The 21,276-nt window shown below is 43.5% G+C and overlaps 1 protein-coding gene across 10 annotated transcripts in view; it reads left to right on the plus strand.

Moving 5' to 3' along the window:
• Positions 1–3,364: 3,364 nt before the first annotated feature.
• The window catches only part of ADAT1 (adenosine deaminase tRNA specific 1), a 45,374-nt gene continuing 27,462 nt past the window's right edge, over positions 3,365–21,276 (plus strand). For 5 of the 10 annotated variants that reach the window (XR_004485074.2, XR_004485073.2, XM_033434397.2 and 2 more), the window contains exons 1-8: positions 3,458–4,907; positions 5,538–5,728; positions 6,011–6,079; positions 7,044–7,098; positions 7,784–7,914; positions 10,652–11,255; positions 13,008–13,153; positions 13,685–13,784. Coding sequence is in view for 8 of the 10 variants with exons in the window: in XM_033434397.2 (XP_033290288.2) it covers positions 5,560–5,728; positions 6,011–6,079; positions 7,044–7,098; positions 7,784–7,914; positions 10,652–11,255; positions 13,008–13,153; positions 13,685–13,784 (1,274 nt within the window). In the remaining 2 variants the exon portion in view is untranslated. The other 5 variants (XM_033434391.2, XM_033434398.2, XM_033434393.2 and 2 more) reach the window with 5 other exon arrangements.

Genomic DNA, 21,276 nt, shown 5'->3' on the forward strand with positions numbered 1-21,276 from the left:
ACAGCAAAGGGGTCTGGTTTGGCCGGAGAGGAGAAAGTAAAGATCAGTAAGGGGCCAGATCATGCAGGCCTCTGTAAGCCATGCAAAGGAGTATGTATTTTATTATGAGTGAGGTGTGAAGCCATTGGAGGGTTTTGAGCAGTGTTGTTTTGTTTGTTTGTTGGCCACACCACGTATGGCATGTGGGGTCTTAGTTCCCCAACCAGGGATCGAACCCATGCCCTCTGCATTGGAAGCATGGAGTCTTAGCCACTGGACCACCAGGGAAGTTCCCTTGAGCAGTGTTTTTATTTTTTTATTTTTTTTTTTTTTTTGAGCAGTGTTTTTAAAAGATTGTTCTAGTTAGCATGTGGAAAGCAAGAGTGAAAGGGAGACAGTGGCACTGCAGCAGTGGGCTGAGGAGAGATGATGGCTTAGCCTTGGGTGGTATAAAGTGATGGTGATGGTTGAGCCATTGGACTTTGCCTGTGTTCCTGAGGTCAACAGAATCTGCTGTCAATGTGGGTTATAAGAAGAGGAATCAATGATAATTTCAAGGTTTGGGGCCTGACCAACTGGAAAGTAGAGTTGTCATTGACTTGAGATGGAAAAAACTTGAGGAAGTGCAGGTTTGAGAAGGAAGGTTGAGTGTTTGATTTTGGACATAATTAAATTTAGCATGCTTGTTAGATATTGGGTGGGAAGAGTGAATAGGATGCTGAATAGTGAGTCTGGTGTATTCTCATTTTCAGCACAGTTCAATTGAGCTAAGAATGTGACAAGGATACGGCTAGGGACCTGCTGTTAAAAGAGAGCCCGTGACACAGGGAGGCAGCTGGGGGAAACTTTTCTCCAATGAGACAACAAAGGACTTGTCTTTTGCACTTCAGCAAAACCTCTGCAAGCGTCTCGGCTTGGGAGTTGCCAGTCTACTTTCACAGAGCAGGTTTTTACTTTGCGGTTGGTAAAATGATCTAAGCACGCAGAAATTACCTAACTGGGAACTACAGGGAGTGCTGAGAACCTCAGTCCTTGCTGGTGTTGAACATAGGCTCCAGGAGCACTTGGCAGTGCTGGTTAGATGACCAGGTGGTATTTCAGAAGAAAGGCATCATATGGCACATCCTTCAGCAAGGTGGTGTTAATTAAAATGAAAAGTCAACTGACCAGGATAAGGGACTGGACTTCAGGCACCACTGTACCGTCAATGTGGACCATTGGAAAAGGCAACAAGGATTAATGAGGTCACAAGTGATCTTTCAAGAGCTGTTTAGTAGTAGGCTGGGGGCAGATGCCAGCTGTCTGGCCTCAAAGAGCTTGGGGATAGAGGAACTGAAGCAGCAGTAGACATCTTGTCTGTGCGGTTTAGCAGGAAAAATGACAGAATGAAAGCTGGAAGGGGACTTCCCTGGTGGTGCAAGGTTAAGTGGTTAAGAATCCTCCTGCCAATGCAGGGGGCATGGGCTTGATCCCTGGTCTGGGAAGATGCGACATGCGGCAGAGCAGCTAAGCCCATGTACCACAGTTAAGCCTGCGCTCTAGAGCCCGTGTGCCACAACAACTGAGCCCACGTGCCTAGAGCCTGTGCTCCACAATGAAGAGTAGCCCCCGCTCGCCACTAGAGAAAGCCCACGTGCAGCAATGTAGACCCGACGCAGCCAAAAATAAATAAAATTAAATCTTAAAAAAAATCCTTTAAGAAAATAGATATTTAATAAATCATCCCCCAAAAAACAAAAAATGGCAACTCTGGAAAATGCTTTGAAGGAGAGATCCATGGGGTATTGAGAAACTCTAACAGACCTAGTTAAGGAAGGCTTCCCTGAGGACATCAGATCTGAGATCTGAAGGAAGATAGAGTACTAACTAGTCAAAGAAGGGAAGGAAGGGCTTTCCATAGCGTGGCAACAAGTGCAAAGACCCTGACGAGGAAACAAGGAGAAGACCAATACCACTAGATATAAAAACCCAAAGAAATATGCCAACAGATGAGGCAGGAGGGTGCTGATCATACAGGGCTGTGAGCCCTACTATGGGACTTTGTCTGCATTTTAAAAGTGCTGGGAAACCACTGAAGCATTTAAGCAGGAGAGTGACATCATATCTGCATTTTGAAAACATCAGTCTGGCTGCTCTGTGAAAAAGAATTGGAGTTGGGCAGAAAGAGGTTAAAGTCCAAGGTTAACAAGCAGTCCAAGAGGGAGACAACAGCAGTTCACACTAGGGTGTTGCCATGAAAATGGACAGAATTGGATGGACTCAAGAGATAGAAAGCTCAACAGGACTTGGTAATGGATTATATATTGGATTATATTATGGGGGTGAAGGGAAGGGAAATGACAAGGTGATTCATTTTTCAGTTTATGCAACTAGACAAATGGTGGTACTAATCCCTGAGATAACCCTGGAAGATGATTCCCCCACCAGGAGTCTTTAAAGACAAGGAGTCAGCCGCAGATTAAAAATGCTGGAGGGACTTCCCTGGCGGTCCAGTGGTTAAGACCCCGCGTTTCCAATGCAAGGGACGCAGGTTCGATCCCTGGTCAGGGAACTAAGATCCCACATGCCGCACGGCCAAAAACAAAAAACAAAACAAAAAAAACTAAACATGTTGGAGAGAGGAATGAGGATCAGGGTCCTGACACTTGGAGGAGGCCTGTGGCCCTTTTCCTCTGATCTAGAGAGAAAGATGGGGGTCAAGTAAGTTGCACTTCCTCTCTAGCTTTTGAGGGGTAGTAAGAAAAGTGAATTCTCTCATCTTTAGTAATTGAGGTATAGAGCTGCTGAATGGTACAGGCTCCTGAACTATCCAAGACAGCTATACTACCTATACCTGACAATCTGAAGGTTTAGAGCTGTCCAATATGGTAAGCCACTAGCCACATATGGCTGTTGAGCGTTTGAAATGTGGCTGGTCAGAACTTAGATGTAGTGTAAGTGTAATATACACACCAGATTTCTTAAACTTAGTATGAAAAAAAGAATGTAAAATATCTGAAATTTATTTTAAAAATATTGATTACACGTTGAAATATGTTGAATATGCTGGGTTAAATAAAATATATGGTTAAAATTAATTTCACTTATTTCTTTTGACTTTTTAAAATGTAGCTACTAGAAATTTTTTAATTACATATCTGGCTCGAATTATATTTCTACTGGACATCGCTGTTTCAGACAAAAATTCAGACTAGTGTTTCAAGATACGAAATCATTCTACTATTTGAATCTATCCTACCGGGGAGTCAGCTTCCCTGAGCCCGTTTAACCGCTACTTAAGCACAGCGCCGGAAGTCGCTAGACTCTAAGGATCAGCACAGCCGCCCCTGGCTCCGCCCCCTGAACGACTACAAGAGCCAGCGTGCACTGCGCGCCTCCGGAGACGGACCTGAAAGAGCCGCCTGTTTGTGACGTCACGCCCGTTGCGCCACGCGGGTTCTGTTCGTTCCCTTCGAGAGCTCGCGTTGTAGAGGTGGGAGGGGAGCGTCTGTGAAGGGGGTGGCGTCGTGCGGCCGAGGGCGCGCAAATAAGGGGGACCTTGGGGGTCCTGGGTGAGGTCCCCTCTGTCCGACTTTCCGGAGCCCTTTTTGTGTGGGGAGAGGATATCAGGACCGCGCCTCTCGCACCGCGCGTCCGGTGGGAAAATGCTGCTCCTTTCAGGGAAATGCCAACGTCCCCCCGTGCAGAGAGCTCATGCTGCGGACGAGAGCGGGGCGCGTGGCCTCTCGGCAGCATCCCACAAAGCCCAAGGGGGCAGGCACGCACGTTGTCCCTGCTGCAGGGGCCTAGAGTCTCCTAATGGGCCCCACCCGGGCCCCTGGAGGATATTGAGGAGGGGGTCTAAGGGAAGTGGGCTTCACTTTCAACCCCTCTAAAGGCTTTTCTCCTCTGGCAGCCGAATTACCTTAGCTTTTCTTTTTTTTTTTTTAATTTAATTAATTTATTTTTTGGCTGTGTTGGGTCGTTGTTTCTGTGCGCGGGCTTTCTCTAGTTGTGGTGAGCAGGGGCTACTCTTCGTCGTGGTGCACGGACTTCACATTGCGGTGGTCTCTCCTGTTGTGGAGCACTGGCTCTAGGCGTGTGGGCTTCAGTAGTTGTGGCTCACAGGCTCAAGAGCGCAGGCTCAGTAGTTGTGGCGCATGGGCCCAGTCGCTCCGCGGCAGGTGGGATCTTCCCGGACCAGGGCTCAAACCCGTGTCCTCCGCGTTGGCAGGCGCATTCTTAACCACTGTGCCACCAGGGAAGCCCAACATGCTTAGATCTTGGTTTGCTTAAATAGGCCACCACAGCATTAGAGCCTCATCAATCTAATGGCTTCCTTGTTTAATTAATTTAACACAACGCAATTTTTCTCGTTGTAGAAAAGTCAGTTGTCTGCTATATGCATTGGGGTTCAGTAGAGCCTTTTTTGTTTGTTTGTTTGTTTTTGGTGACATGTCTGGCTTTGTCCATCACCATATGATCTTATTTTCTACTAGGAAGCTTTTCATACATTTGAGTCCAAATGAGGTCACTGAGTGAGCATCCATAGAGTCAAGAGTGAGAGAGTTTCCAGGGAAGTACTCTAGGCCTTTTTTAGGTCTGATCTGCTTCATGGTTTCTTACTCATGGTTTTACCTGTCCATTACAGTTCCACTACCTGATAAGGAGCCCAAGGCAAATCAATCAGGAAATTCAAGTGTTCTTTTTTGTAATATTAATCTCAGTTGACATTAATTATGCTCAACGTTGTACCAATTGCTTTTTGTAATTATTTAAGCCTCGCAGTAATTCCAGTGGATTACATACTACTGTCTCTATTATCAGATGATACAGAAAGGTTAAGTAATCTACACAGTATCGCACAGTTACTTTGTAGCAAAAGCAGGATGAGAATCCGGAAATGCTAACTCCAAAGGACACACTCTGAGAAGCAGAACACTTGACTGGTGAGAAACCACTAGACTCTTGTCACTTCTCCCCTCTGCATCATAAAACGCTGTAGAAGAAATTAAAAGGTTGCTTTCCTGATGGGGGCATCAGTGGAGGTTTACTAGAGGGAGGTAAACTATCTGCTATGACGGAATGACAAGTAAAACGTCTGAAAAAGAGGACGGAAAAGAAAAACCACCTCCCCGGAAAGATAAAACTTTGTATGGTGAGAGTCTGTCCCAAGCAAGCTGAGGTCTGCAGCCTCAGCTATTTTACATGCTATTTCCAAATGAAAATTGGAGTAACAAGGATACTTCCCTCTCATATGCTTTCATTTTGAGTAGTTAGGTTCAGATTCATTAGAAACATGTCAAATATATAACATTAGAAGAAGAAAAAAAGCAGCTTGAAGAAATAGGGTATCTTCTGGTGTTGTGAGATTTGGGACTTCTTTAGTCTTTCATTAAAGATGAAAAGAAGGCAGAGGGGTAGTAGGAGAAGATGATACATAGGGTTCTGAACTGAGAAACCTCAGTATGAACATGAATGGGCTATATCTGAATGCCTGTTGAAGCACCAGTGCAGGGTTTTAGCATCTTGCATTCGTTCTCCTTTCTGCCCTTCTGATGGTTGTGGGTTTTGATCAGGGCCTCAGCACCAGCTCACACCATGTGGACCGCGGATGAGATTGCGCGGCTCTGTTATGAGCACTATGGGAGCATGCTGCCCAAGCAAGGGAAGCCTGAGCCCAACCGCGAGTGGACGTTGCTGGCAGCCGTGGTGAAGATACAACCTACAGCTGAGCAGGCCTGCGACCGCCCTGACAGACCGGTGCAAGGTGAGACCTTTTCTCCCTGGAACACTGTCTCTCCCTGTAGGAGATGGTAGAACTACACAGGGCTAGGCAGGGACGATGGCGGTTGGCTGTAAACCGCGATGTTGGGCATGTTCCGCTGCTCCCCGCCAGGGGGCGGGGTACCTCTGGTGGTGGTAGATGGCCGTGCTGGAAACGCAGTGCACAGTTGAGTCAGCCTTTGGGGGACTCAATGTGCAGACTTATTAAACCTATAGATCATTCAGATTCTGAGAGCACACTTAATGATTTTTTTTTCCCCCTCAGTGACAAAGGAAGTTGTCTCAATGGGAACAGGAACCAAATGCATAGGCCAGTCCAAAATGAGGAAGAGCGGTAAGCCCCGGTGGGGTCTGAACAGGGCCTGTTAGGGAGCTTTTGGAAACCCGTGTGCATGTCATCCGTTCCTCTTCTCGGCAGAGCAAAGGGGCAATATCGCTAGGTGGCTGACCTTTCATTTCCCACTGACTGTCGCTCCACTTGAAAGGACAGAACTCATTTAAAGAATGGAAGTAAGCTGTGGAAGCAAAGGCCACCAAGAACATCTTTCTGAGTGGCTTGAAAGTTGGCCAGTATTTTCATGCTCAAACCAAAAGTTGCCTGGGCTTAGCTATTCCATATTAGATCTGAAGCCCCACAAAGCAATCTTTAATTAAATGGAGATTTTGGCACCAGAAAGAATATGGAAATCCCTTAGAGGTCTGGCATCTTCACCTTCTGGTTGCCAGTTAACAGATTCCTCCTCCAGTTTGCTTTCCTCATTCTCCTAGCCTTTCCTCCTGGATATGATGAAGCTGTTCCAGGACCACTATTGATAGAATTCGATGGAATTTTATCACTATGAGCACAAGTATGGCATGAGGGTACAAAAGATCTGGACTCTTCTCCTCCAGATAAAGATTTCCCTATAAATCAGGGGTTCTCAGCTAGGGGAGATTTTGCCCTCCAGGAGACATTAGGCAATATGTGGAGACATTTTCGTTGTCAAAACTGGGGAGAGGGGAATATGCTAGTGGTCTGTAGTGAGTAGAGGCCAGGAATGCTGCTAAACATCCTGCAAAGCCCAGGACAGCGCCCCCCTGCCCCATTCAACAAAGCATTTTCCAACCCTAAATGTCAGTAGTTGAGGAAACCCTGCTGTAAATGCTTTGCCAGTAATGATTGTAAAACTTTCAGGCAAAGCCCTCCAGGAGCTACGTGGTCATTCTGGGTGCTGGGAGAAGCTACTATGTTCTGCTTTTAGGAACCAGGGAATCTCCAGGTTCCATATGTTTTCACTAATGTCCTGTCTTTGCCACAGGAGACATCCTCAATGATAGCCATGCTGAGGTCATAGCCAGAAGGAGCTTCCAAAGGTAAAGCTATATCCCAAAAGAGTCTGATTTAGCTTGGGTGGGGGCCCCAGAATATGCATTTCTAATAAGCTCCTAGGTAATACTGATTATGTAGGCCTCTGAACTGCACTTAAAATAGTGCTCGTCTAGACAGTGGTTCTCATGCTTGATGTGCATCAGAATCACCTAGAGGGTTTGTTAAAACCCAGGGCTTCCCTGGTGGCGCAGTGGTTGAGAGTCCACCTGCCAATGCAGGGGACGCGGGTTCATGCCCCGGTCCGGGAAGATCCCACATGCCGCGGAGCCACTGGGCCCGTGAGCCATGGCCGCTGAGCCTGCGTGTCCGGAGCCTGTGCTCCGCAACGAGAGAGGCCACAACAGTGAGAGGCCGCCAAAAAAAACAAAAAAGAAAACAAACAAAAAAAACCCAGATAACTGGGCCCATCCCCAGAGATTCTGATTCAGCAGATCCGGGTGGAGCCTGATAAGTTGCATTTCTAATAAATTCCAGCCGATGCTGATGCTGCTGTTTCAGGAACCGCATTTTGAGAATCACTGGGCTAGGTCATTCTCATAATTCCAAATCGCTACCAGTCCCATTGGTCTGCAGTATCTTTCTTTCTTTCTTAGTAATCACGCAACCAGAGTCTTTCCCTTTACCACAGAGACTGGTTGTTCGTTCTGATAACATCCTGCACCCCATTAGGTACCTTCTCCATCAGCTCCACTTGGCAGCCACCCTGAAGGAGGATTCCATCTTTGTCCCAGGAACTCAGAGAGAACTGTGGAAACTCAGACCAGACCTCTTGTTTGTGTTTTTCTCCAGCCATACACCCTGTAAGTATATTAATGCCTTTGGATTCATGTTACATTGTCTGCTTCCTTATTGTTGTCTTATCCATAGTTTCTCAAAAAAACACCTTAGATGAAGTGTAGCTACAACCATTTATAGTCCCTTTTTGTGAACAGCCCAGTGTGCCTAATCACGTCTCTACCAAGGAAAAGTGGAGGGAGCTTCACTCATACTATTATTCAGTTCTCAGTTCCCAAGCAGGATTTGGAAGCTTAAAGCTGAGACCCCACAAGGTCCAAAACCAACAAGAGGGCTTAGAGGTCCAAAGCCCTGAGTTCTATGGTGATTTATCCTGAAACTCATTTCATTCATTCATTAAACAAATTTTCTACTCCTTGTCAGGCAAGTGTGACATACTGGTTATGTAGCAGTGAATAAGACTAGTCCCTTGCTTACCCTTTGGTTTTTTAGGAAATGTAGACAGTCATGGTTAGTTAAGGTAAATTTTGATGAGTTGTAAGGGGATGTTCAGGTGCTCTGGTTGCATTAGGCAGGAAGACCAGACCTGGCTGATTTTCTCTCCTTTGTTTTTCTGTCTTGAAAATTGGGAATAATTTCTACCCTTTGTAGACAACAGTTCAGGGATGGTAGTAAAATTTCGTCACCCTAAAAACTTTGAAATAAGGATATAATATTGTCCCCTGAGTATTAAATTTTAAAATTAACTATGCAATTAGAGCAGATAGGTGATCACTCTTAAGAGACAATAACTGAAGATCATAACTCAAAAATAAAATATAGCTTATGAAAGAACAGGAAAATGACATACAGAGGGAGGGAGGACTCATCCATACTCTATTCTTAGCAGTGCCCTGATAGGTTGTTTCCTAACTCAGTGCTTATCAAACTGTAATATGCATATAAATCACCCAGGGATCTTGTTAAAATGCAGATTCAAATTCAGTAGGTCTGGGGTAGAGCCGGAGGTCTGCATTTCTAACCAACTCCCAGGTGGTGCCAGTGGTATTGGCCCATGTATCACATTTTGAATAGCCAGGGCCTGGCTGATCCCAGTGGGAGGTGTAGCATTCCTGTGGAGAGAGATACATCTGGAGATCACAGCTGGCCTGACCGCCTAATCAGAGGACATAAATCAGTGGTCTCCAGGCTGGTACTGCTTTGTGAGAGTGTACTGGTCCATGGCCAGATGAGAAAAATCAGGACTACTCAGTGAGTTTTTCAAAACACTAATTTCCTTCCATTTTAAGGTTATGAGATTTTTATGCATTTTTAAAATAATGATAAATAGGATTTTTAAAGATCTTACTTGGTGGAATAAAAAGTTGTCAACACTCTAGTTGTCTTAAAATCTTCTGGAGATTTTACTGGTCTTTGAAATCAAAATTTAGAACCACTGATCTAACTCCCAGGGTGATGGGTAATCTTTTACAGTGTGATGTCCACCGATGGTTTGTCTGCAGAGAGAAAGAACACTACCTAGAGAATGTGACTATTTGGCGCCCTTGACATTTATTCCTCATTACTAATTGATAAGTTGGTGCCTGGATTGGCTACTTCAGACTGGTACTTGTGAGCTGTATTAGCATGAGTCAGCCTCTTGAGTTCAGGCATCTGTCAAGATCAAATCTCTGAGCCTTCAGAGTGGGAGGTGGGCCCTGGGGAATTCTCCAAAGTCACTGTCACCTTGTGAGGTCTCTGGAAGCCTGCCAGCCAGCCTCTCTGGCAACACTCCCACTTCTGCATCTCTTGCCTTTCCCACTCTTAGGTTATAAAGACCACAGACGTATTATTTACACACTTTAGAAAAGCAATACACATTAGTGTTTGAAGAAGAAGCTCCCTTCTCACAGGGGTGGTGTGCTTTTTACTGACCTCTGGTTTTCTGTGATTACCTGTAAACACAGAGTGGGTCAGAAACCTCTAAACCAGCTTGGGGAAACACCAGTTGTGTAATTTACTGTGAGTCTTTACTGTGAGGATATGCAAGATGGGGAAATTGTGAGCATTATTTGCCAAACTTATTTAACCATGAAATCAACCATCCACTTTTGTTTTCCAAGGCATCTTATGGAATAATATTCCACAAAATGCACTTGAGAAACTGTGCTCATTCTAAGCCAGGGGTTCCCAACTCAGGATCATTCTGCTGCCCAGGGGACATTTGGCAGCATCTGCAGACATTTTTGATTGTCAGACTCAGGGGTGCTATTGGTATCTAGTAGGTAGAGACCAGGGAGGCTGCTAAACATCCTGTAATATATAGGGCAAGCCTCCGTGGCAAAGAATTATCTGGCCCAGAATGTCAACGTGGAGGTTGAGAAACCTTGGTCTAATCTAGTGTTTCCAAAACTTCTGTGGTAAGAATCACCTGGGATCTTTGTTAAACAATTCAGTTTTCAAGACTCCTCCCACTGAGAGAGGCTAGCTCACTGGGTCTAGGATACGGTCTTCAGCAAGAACCTCAGAGAATTCTTGTTAGGGAAGTTTGGCCAAGTGTTCTTAACTCATCTCAGGTAGCTGGGAGAATAGAATTAAGCTTCATTTAAGTCAGTGGTTCTCAAACTTGACGTTGCATTAGTATCACCTGGAGACCTTGTTAAAACAGACTGCTGGGTACCACCTCTAGAGTTTCTGATTCAACAGGGCTACTGTGGGTCCCAAGAATTTGCATTTCTGTCAAGTTCCCAAGGGATGCTTATGTGGCTGGTCTGGTGGCCTCACTTTGAGAACCACTGGTTTAAGTGATTTCTTCTCCTACAGGTGGGGATGCCTCCATCATTCCAATGCTTGAGTTTGAAGATCAGCCTTGCTGTCCTGTCAGTAGAGATTGGGCCAATAATCCAGCAGTAGAAGATAGTGGTAACCTAGAAGCTCCTGAAGATAAAAGGAAATGTGAAGACTCAGATAGTCCTGTGACCAAAAAGATGAGGCTTGAGCCCAGGACTCCTGATGGTATGGCTCACCATCAGAGTTTTGGCAACCAGGAAAGTGGCCCTAATTCACCAGATGTCAGCAGCTCTAATCTCACTGCAGAGGAACTAGCCACTGTCACTGGAATGGCCCCCGGTGGCGCCAAAGTGGTGGACGTTTATAGAACTGGAGCCAAGTGTGTGCCTGGAGAAGCTGGAGACTCAGGGAAGCCTGGTGCTGCCTATCACCGGGTGGGGCTGCTCCGAGTGAAGCCAGGCCGGGGGGACAGGACTTGCTCCATGTCCTGCAGTGACAAGCTGGCACGGTGGAATGTCCTCGGATGCCAGGGGGCACTGTTGATGCACTTCCTAGAAGAGCCCATCTACCTGTCAGCTGTGGTCATTGGGAAGTGCCCGTACAGCCAGGAGGCCATGCAGAGAGCACTGATTGGGAGGTGAGAGGGCAGGGAGGGAACAGTCTTTCCAAAAAGCAGTCTGAGAGTATGTGCAAAGAGCCTGGACATACATAAATACGTACAAAGAGTTAAGAATTTGTTTTAAGGAAATAATTAAGAAAGTGCTCAAATATTTAGCTTTGTGTGTACTAATTTAAGGAAAAAAAAGAGGAAACCACTGAAATGGCCAGCAATAGAAGATTGTGATTTTTATTACAACTAATACTGATGAATATTTAACATGGAAAGATGCTCATAATGTTTAAAGAGCAATTTACAAGGTAAAACGAGTTTGTTTTGGTCTTAAAGTATATATGCCCATAGAAAAAATTTATAGGAGGATATACACCAAGGTATTAATATGATTACCACTGAGTTGTGGTATTATGGGTGATTTTTTTCTTCTTTGTGATTATTCTATTTTCTGATTTTTCTGCAGTGTGCATATATTGCTGTTATAATGTTTAAAAACCTTCAGACATTAGTGTTAATTTTTTAAAAAGAAAAAAAGATAAATGATGACCACTCAAGCGTGGTCTCCCTGAAGAAGGGCAGCCAAACCTGATTAATGCTGTAGTGACTGAGGGCAGATAAGGCCATGACCAGAGGAGGCCTGTGGGCCCTTGTCAAATGTACCACTCCTAAAGCTGACTCTTGGATATGACCCACTAATTCCACTCCCGGGTACATACACAAGAGAAATAAAGACATACATCCACATAAAAGTTGTACATGAATGTTCATAGCAGCATTAGTCATAATAGCCCAAATGTGCAACAACCCAAATGTCCATCAGCTGGTGAATTGATAAACAAAAGGCGGTAGCTCCCTGCAGTGGAATGTTACTCAGCCACAAAAAGGAATGAAGGACTGATACATGTCACAACATGGATGAAGCTTGAAAATCTTATGCTAAGTGAAATAGGCCACACGTTGTATGGTTTCATGGAGTGAAATGTCCAATATAGGCAAATCCATAGAGACAGAAAGTAGATTCATGGGTGCCAGGGGCTGGAGAAGGGGATGGTGAATGACTGCCGTTAGGTGCAGGATTTCTCATCGGGGTGACGAAAATGTAGATTGCAGTGCTTGTTGCACAACTCTGTGACTATACTTAAAAAATTGAATTATAACTTTAAATGGGTGAATTTTATGGTGTATAAACTATATGCCAATAAATATGTTAAGAAAAGAAAGGCAATCCTAGGCACTGTGCCCAAGACATTTTCTGTTTTCCATGTTTTCTTGATTCCAAGGCTTTAAGTTGCTGTCTGCTCAGCTCTAGACCCACTACATGTGGGCATCTAGTTTGTGTGAAATATTCAAGAGAAAAAAATGAAGCTTTTATATTATTTTTATATTAATTTTGCTTTCTGGCCTGTTTTAAGGACTCCCTAGGAAGCTGATGCCGACAGGTTAGTATTTCTTCTTAAGGTTTTCAGATCTTTCACAGCCAATATGAGAAATGGAGTTCGGTGTTACTGAAGTCCCTGAGGGGTGGTGACTCAGTTTATAGCTGTCACTTCAGAGTGATGGAAGAGATCTTTCTTCAGCCATAAGGTTCATAGGATCTGGATTCTATTCTGTCACAACCTCCTATACCATCCTCCCCATAAATAAATAAATAAATCCACACACCTTCTAAGGCCTTTGCCTCCCACTGAGACATGGGTGGTGATGTGGTCCACAGTCCAAGATACTCTCTTTCTCGATGAGTGAGCCTAAACTACATGCCTTTCCCCTCACGTTTAGGTGTCAGAATGTCTCAGCTTTACCTGAAGGCTTTGGAGTTCAAGAAGTGAAACTACAGCAGTCAGATTTACTATTTGAACAGAGCCGCTGTGCAGTACAGGCAAAAAAGGCTGAGAACCAAGGCCGACTTGTTCCTTGTGGGGCAGGTAAGGGATCCATGTTCCACTTGCTCTGGAGTAACTTGTCCCTGGACATTAGAGTGGCCTGGAAGGGAATGCATCCTCCCAGCCTGGGGTAGCAGTTTACCACTCAAGTGGCCAATAGCATGGGCTCGGGAGATACCCACACTGGGTCAAGTTCATACTCTTTATGACCCTGGGCAACTTGTCCTCTCTTAGCCTCAGTTCCTTCATCTTCGGATAAGAATATCATTTGTCAGCGTTGTTACGAAGAATAAACGAGAAATTCTGTTTCATGCATTTACTGTGTTCATCATATAATAAATACTCAGTGATTGTTAGCTATGATGATGATGATGGTGGTGGTGGTGATGATGAATCATGAACCACTTATACTGTTGTATTCTGGAGGCCAGGCATCAGAGTGGCAGCCACTGTCTCTGGCATCATATCCAGCTCTCATGAGTCTTCAGTGGTAGGGGAATATTTTTATTGAAATACCTCTGACATTTACAGAAAACTGAACAGTTTTAACCCCAGAATCTTATCTTTTCATAGCCATCAGCTGGAGTGCAGTTCCTGAGCAGCCACTGGATGTCACCGCCAATGGCTTTCTGCAGGGAACAACAAAGAAAGGAATCGGACGCCTTCAAGCCAGGTATAGCATATTGGGGCAGAAGGAGATGGTGGCAGTGCATTCACACCTCACCACCCTCTAATTCCAGAACATTTTCTTTTTCTTTCTTTTTTTTTTTTTTTTTGGCTGCGTTGGGTCTTCATTGCTGCACGCGGGCTTTCTCTAGGCGCGCAGGCTTCAGTAGCCGTGGTTCGCAGGCTCTAGAGCGCAGGCTCAATATTTGTGGCACATGGGCCTAGCTGCTCCATGGCATGTGGGATCTCCCCGGACCAGGGCTCGAACCCATGTCCTCTGCATTGGCAGGCGGACTCCCAACCACTGCGCCACCAGGGAAGCCCCTATCTGTTCATCCTTTGGTGGGCATTTGGGTTATTTCACTTTTTGGCTATTATAAATAATAATTCTGCTCTGAACATTCATATACAAGCTTTTGGGTGGACATTTGTTTTCAACTCTCTTGGGTATACCTAGGAGTGGGATTACTGGGTCATGGGATAACCTTATGTTTAACTTCTGAGGAACTGCCAAACTGTTTTACATAACAGCTGCACCATTTTAAACTTCCATCAGCAATGTATGAGTATTTCAATTATCCTGCATACTTTCCAACACTTGTTATTGTCTGTCTTGTAATCATTTTAGTGGGTGTTAAGTTCTATTTCGTTGTGGTTTTGATTTGCATTTCTCTAATAACTAATGATGTTGAGCATCTTTTCCTGTACTTATTAGCCATTTGTATATCTTCTTTAAAGAAATATCTGTTCAGATCTTTTGCCCATTTTTTAAATTGGTTTGTCTTTTCATTGTTGATTTGAGAGATTTCTTTATATATTCTGGATATGAGTCCTTTATCAGATATATATTTCAGATAATTTCTCCAGTTCTGTGGATTGTCTTTTCAGTTTTTGAAAGTGTCCTTTAAAGCACAAAAGTTTCAAATTTTAAGGAAGTCCATTTTATCTATTTTTGTAATTCATGGTTTGTGCTTTTAGTATCATATGTAAGAAACCATTGTCACAAAGATTTACTTTGTGTTTTCTTCTCATGGTTTTAGCTTTTATGTTTAGGACTTTGATCCATTTTGATTTAATTTTTTATAAGGTGTGAGGTAGGGATCCAACTACATTCTTTTGCACGTGGATGTCCTTGTCTCAGCATTTCTTGGAAAGACTGTTCTTTCCCCTGGAAGATTTTGAAAGGAACACTTTCTTGGGCTTTACCACTAGAGATTCTGGTTTAGTGGGTCAAGGCTGGAACCCGAGAATCATTTATGAAGCTGCACAGTAATCAGACTGGCAAGAAGGGTGCCATGAAAACAAGACTTCGTATCTTCAGATTGGCTTTTATTGAAATGTGGAGCATATGATCTGTTGGACATGAGACTTGGGTTTCATGATTGTGTGTTTGGAGTTTCATGTATCTGCCTTATTGGTTTTTCTTTTGTTAAATGTTCATCTTGCCCCCTCTGCTTTTCCCTCCCAGTGAGCCACAGAGGGTCTGCAATAACACGAGGGTGGGTGGGGCTATGGGGTAGCAGCCTCCCCACCAAAGGCATTTCCATCTGTTTGGATTGAGCTGCCTCTGAGTGACTGTTGTAGGACTCCCACAATTTATAGGTAGTTCTTTTCATTCTAAGTGGCTTTTCCATTTCTTTATTATGCCCTTATAAAAAGTTGTATTGGGGCTTCCCTGGTGGTGCAGTGGTTGAGAGTCCGCCTGCCGATGCGGGGGACACGAATTCGTGCCCCAGTCCAGGAGGATCCCACATGCCGTGGAGCGGCTGGGCCCATGAGCCATGGCCGCTGAGCGTGTGCGTCCGGAGCCTGTGCTCCGCAACGGGAGAGGCCACAACAGTGAGAGGCCCACGTACTGCAAAAAAAAAAAAAAAAAAGTTGTATTGTAATTAAAGTTCACAGGTGGATTTGTTTCTTTTCTTTTTGACATGCTTATTTGTCTCCCTCAATGGAAATAATAATAACTTACATCTTTTTAGACTTAAAAAAAAAAAAGTTTTTTTCTTCACAGACACTAAGCAGGGTTCAAATGGCCTATACAGCAGACCCAGCCTGCCTCTTGGTGGCCTGAGCTGTTGAATTGAGTAGTATTTACAAAATTGTTAGGGGTAGAAATTTTTTAACCAGTTTTTTCTCAAGGGCCTCCCTGCTTCAGGCCATTGTCTGCATCTCTCCGGGAACCAGCAGTTAACCACAGGCCACGATGTGTGAGCAGAGCAGGTCACAAGGGACAGGGAGCACACTTCCTGCTGAGCTCTGCCTTTACTGTAAGTGACAGGCTAGCAGCAACCCATACTGGCCCCACCCACCTGCCTGTGGCTTCAGTTTGCTGCTTTGCTCAAGTCTAAATGCTCTTCACTGTGAACCTACACCATCTTTTACCTTAAAAGCTTTCCTTACGACTTCTTTCTGGTTCAAAATTACCATCTTTTCTCCAGATTCCTAAAGTGCTGTTTTCCAGTTTATCCCAATATGTCAGTGTTTTATGTGTGATTGGGAGTGCCCCGTGTTCTCACCCTGGCTCCGTCTCCAGTTGTCAGGTGACTTTGGACAAGTCCAGTAGCTCTCTGGGCCTCAGTGTGTTCATATCTGTAAAACAAGGATATTGGAGTAGATGATCTGAGGTATCTGACATGTTGTGGATGTCTCTCCATTTAGAAGGCAGACTCCATACAGGAGTAAGTTCATGGTGGAAAGAGCAGAAGCTTTGCAGTTCAAGAGACTGATGTTTAATTCCTGGCTCCCTTTCCCCCCAAGTGTGTGAATTGGGCAAATTACTTTACCTCTCTGGGCCTCAACTTCCCTAACAATAAAGCAAGGGTAACTCATAGTATCTGTCACACGGGAATGTTGTGAAAATTGAATGACAGGGCTTGCAGTAGACATCTTGTTAAGATAGATTTCTTCTTCAGTCATCAAATGAATCTGCACATTATGTGTTTTGGGTTTTTTTAAGACACTTTTTTTTTTTTTTTTTTTGGCTGTGTTGGGTCTTCGTTTTTGTGCGAGGGCTTTCTCTAGTTGAGGCAAGTGGGGGCCACTCTTCATCACGGTGCGCGGGCCTCTCACTATCATGGCCTCTCTTGTTGCGGAGCACAGGCACCAGACGCACAGGCTCAGTAGTTGTGGCTCACGGGCCTAGTTGCTCCGTGGCATGTGGGATCTTCCCAGACCGGGGCTCGAACCTGTGTCCCCTGCATCGGCAGGCAGATTCTCAACCACTGCGCCACCAGGGAAGCCCCTGCACATTATGTTTGAAAGGGTCAAAGTTACTTTAATTTTAAAGACCAACAGCTGCTGGGGAGAGTGGGTTTTTCTCACTTCTCATTCCTGAGTGCTATCCTGGAACCACCTTTTTTAGAATGATCTAGAGTATGAACTCAAGACTGGGATGTTGGAAACATTTAAAATACTAGTGCGACACTCAAAGGTAATATTTTATTTTAAGTCTTTGTGTTTATTGCAAACAATGAGATAATAACAGGAATCAGATAAAGGACCCTCATTTTCAAGAAGCTTAATTTTTTTTGCGTTACGCGGGACTCTCACTGTTGTGGCCTCTCCCGTTGCGGAGCAGAGGCTCCAGACGCACAGGCTCAGCGGCTACGGCTCACGGGCCCAGCCGCTCCGCGGCATGTGGGATCTTCCCGGACCGGGGCACGAACCCGTGTCCCCTGCATCGGCAGGCGGACTCTCAACCACTGCGCCACCAGGGAAGCCCGGCAAATCCTTTTAAATTCTCTTTGCCCTGAAGAGGCATATTCTCTTCCCTTCCCAGATGAGCTACCAGAGCATCCTGGAGAGATCATTACGTGGCTCATTGGATTATAAAAGAGAAGGGTAAGAGATTAAAAAAAAAAAAAACTAAGCGTGTCTAAGTATGTTAGAATAAAGATAGGGCTAGGCTGAAATGTGAATGTGTAATCTTTAAAAAATTATGTATGTATAGCTTTCCTAGCTCTTTGATACACCAACCAGTAGTGTTAACCAGCTCACCAGGAAGACTAATATCTAAGAATGTAATCCTCACTGTTAAAAGGAACTAGGGCTTGTTGGAGCATAGCAGCTAGCGGCCACCAAGATTATTTTGCTCCACAGATGACATCATTGGTTATTTTTGGGTGGGCCTCTTTGACAGAGGAATTACTATTATGGTCACTCTGTTCTGCTGTTGAACAAGTCTTGAGAAAGGTCTTACTTCTCTGGAGGGAGATATAACACCTTAACATTACTCATGAGGTGACTTAGACCAAAAGCATTCATAAGAGAAAGTGCCATTTGCTCCTCCAGAGGGAATAATGTTGAAAACATTTTACAGATCTGGTCTCAAGAAGCTGTTAAGCTGTCACTGATGGCTTTTCACAGTGACACTGGAGGCCTTGACATTTCGCCCAGTGTTGGTGGTAAATAGAATCCAGTGTGCCACCTTCCAGTGAGGTTTAAGTGTTGTGTTTCTTTAATGAACCTTGAGTGGACCCCATCTCCAGACTACAGATCGTGGCATGGTTGATTACTAAGGCTTGTGAATGAAATGCCTTGACATATTTCATTAATGCTCTGTAATAATATAGCCAAATTTTCTCTCATAGTTGTACATTGGTAGCCACTGGGTTATAGCAAAAGTCTCATGGGCTCACCTATCAGTATTTCAAAGGGAAATGTGAGCATCCCGGGCAAGATATTAGTTTATTTTTTGATGTTCCTCTTTTGCTGATTCTGAGTGATGTGGACAGTGGAAATGTTGAGTCTGTAAGACTCTCTGGACTTCTTGAGCAATAAAATGTGTGGTCATGTCACCAAAAATTTCAGAGTCTTGAATCTGGAGATGAAATCTTTGATTCTGAGTAACAGTGAACATATCAACTTATCTACCTGAAGACATACATACAATAAAACATAAATAATGTTTGTTTTCAACTGGGTAAAACGAATCCTGATATAGTGCTAGTTGTCTGAAAAGAAAAAAATTCTAAGTCTCCCTTTTTTGAGGGTCATGGCCTCCTGGCTTTACTCTTAATATGTTTCTATTAGCTATAAACTTCATTGTCTCTCTTTTTATGCTTAGGCCTAGAAAGCATAGGGAGCTGCCAGAGAGCCTCGTTTCTTTGTCCTGTATGAGATTTTCCAGGACCATCACTTCCCTGCTCCAATATATAGAATAATTTCTCTTCAAATTGCGCTGGTTCTTTTACAGGAGAATAACATCAGCATCTAAACTCCATGTTCGAAGCATGTATGTTTGATGGTTTCTTACAAGTCCTTGAGGTGTTAGCTTCATATAAGTAGTTGGTGCACCAGTGAATGAGCTACACAAAATATTATGTAAAGCTGTAAGGCTTGGGTAAAAGTAATTAATTGTCTAATCAGTCAATATGAATTAGTCAGTATTATTCACACTTAAACTACTAGATGAATAAAAGATTTAACATTACAGTTGCCTTTGGTGACCACCCTTTGGATATATTTTCACTAATATTGAACAGTCAGATTATTTTCTTCTTGAGTAATAATTTTCAGTTCTAGTGCAGTCATATAAACACTTGCACAGTATTTTAGTTCTATAATTTAAGTTTTCAGTTCAAGGGGATTGATATTTCAATCTGACAGTTCTTACTTAGTGGCAGCTTTAGCTACAACTCCTTATTAGCTCTACCAGACCACTTTATTAATTGAATGGAAAAAAAATATGAGAAATATCATTTCTCTACCATCTTTCTAGTCCACCTGCAATGACCCAATACATAGTATGTATAAAAGACTCTCATATACAATACAAGCTCTCTGTCAGAGAAACTCATTTTATTTTCTACTCTTGATAGAAAAAGAAACTGTAGTAATTTTATTGAAATCTACATGTTTTAAGTGAACACATATCAAATGTAGAATATCTGTATGTATCTGTATTATATAGAATAGCTGTATTTTATAGATAGATAGATAGATAGATAGATCTGTTTCTGGGCATTCTGTTCTGTTCCATTGGTTTGTTTGTTTTTCCCTGCACCAAAACCATACTCTTAATAACTGTAGTTTTATAATAAGATGATATCTGTTAGGGAAAGTCCTCTTGCCTTGTCTTTCAAGAGTGTCTTGGCTTTTCTTAGACTTTTAAATTTAAAGTTCAGTTTGGGGAGAATTGACATTTTTTATTGTTAAGTCTTCAAACCAGGAATATGGTGTATATCTTTTTATATAATGCTGGTGCCAAATTGGCAGTTGTGCCCCAAATTTAAAACAAGCAGTTTTGAATGTTCACTTATTTAGGTCTTCTTACATATATTTCAGTAAAGTTTTATGATTTTCTTCACATAAATTTTCACATCTTTTATTAGATTTATTTCTTGAATGATGTATTAGTTATCTGTTGCTGTGTAACAAATTACACCCCCCCCCAAAAAAAAACCTAGTGGCTTAAAAAAACAATTAACATTTATTATTTCACAGTCTCTGTGCATCAGGAATTTGGGAGGAGCTTAGCTGGATAATTCTGACTCAGGGGCTTATGAGGTTGCAATCCATTATGTCAACCAAGACTACAGTCATCAAAGGCTTGACTGGGCCTGGAGGATCCAGTTTCAAAATGGCTCACTCATGTGGCTGCAAGGTCAGTCAGTGCTGGCTGCTCGCAGGAGGCCTCAGTTCCTCTCAATTTGGGTCTCTCCATAGTCCTACAAGTATTCATCTTTACAACATGATGGCCGGTTTCTCCCCAGAGCAAGCAATCCAACAGAGCAAGGCAGAAGCCACAGAGTCTTTTGTGAGTAGCCTCAGAAGTCACACTCCAACCCAATCTCCTAATGGTTATTCACATAACCCCTATTCGGTGTGGGGCGGGATTGCATAATGGCATGAATTCCAGGAGGTAAGAATCACCATTCAGAGATTGGCTACCACAGATGCTGTTTTAAGTAATTTCCTTTCATTTCATTTTCTGGTCATTGCTACTGCAATCAACTTTTTTGTTGTTGTTTATTTCTCTTACAATTAATGTTTGTATCCAGCAGCCTTGCTAACTCTTATTATTCTACTAATGTATCTGGGCATTCTTTCGGAATTTTTGAACATAGTCTATCTTTTGCAAATAGTATTTCCTTTCCAAACCTCCACTCCTTTTATTTTTTTTTCTTGACTTATTGTGCTGACCAGAACTGACAATATCACAATCATCTACGAATAATGACTTGTTTTTTGCTTTTCAATCTTTATTCCTTTTATTTCTTGTCTTACTGGCCAGACCTTCTGTATAATGTTGGATAAAAGCAGTGATAGCAAGTATCCTTGTATTATTCCTGATTTTTTTTTTTTCTTGGCCACGCCATGTGGCATGCGGGATCTTAGTTCCCCGACCAGGGATGGAACCGGTGCCCCCTGCAGTGGAAGTGCAGCCTTAACCACTGGACCGTCAGGGAAGTCCCAAAGCTTTGTAAGCATTGTTACCCAAGGGGCCAGCTCCCTTGAAAGGAGGAAGCCAAACATAGCTGATGGGTATCCTTGGGGGC

Source organism: Orcinus orca, chromosome 20 (assembly GCF_937001465.1).
Source record: "Orcinus orca chromosome 20, mOrcOrc1.1, whole genome shotgun sequence".
Taxonomy (NCBI): Eukaryota; Metazoa; Chordata; class Mammalia; order Artiodactyla; family Delphinidae; genus Orcinus; species Orcinus orca.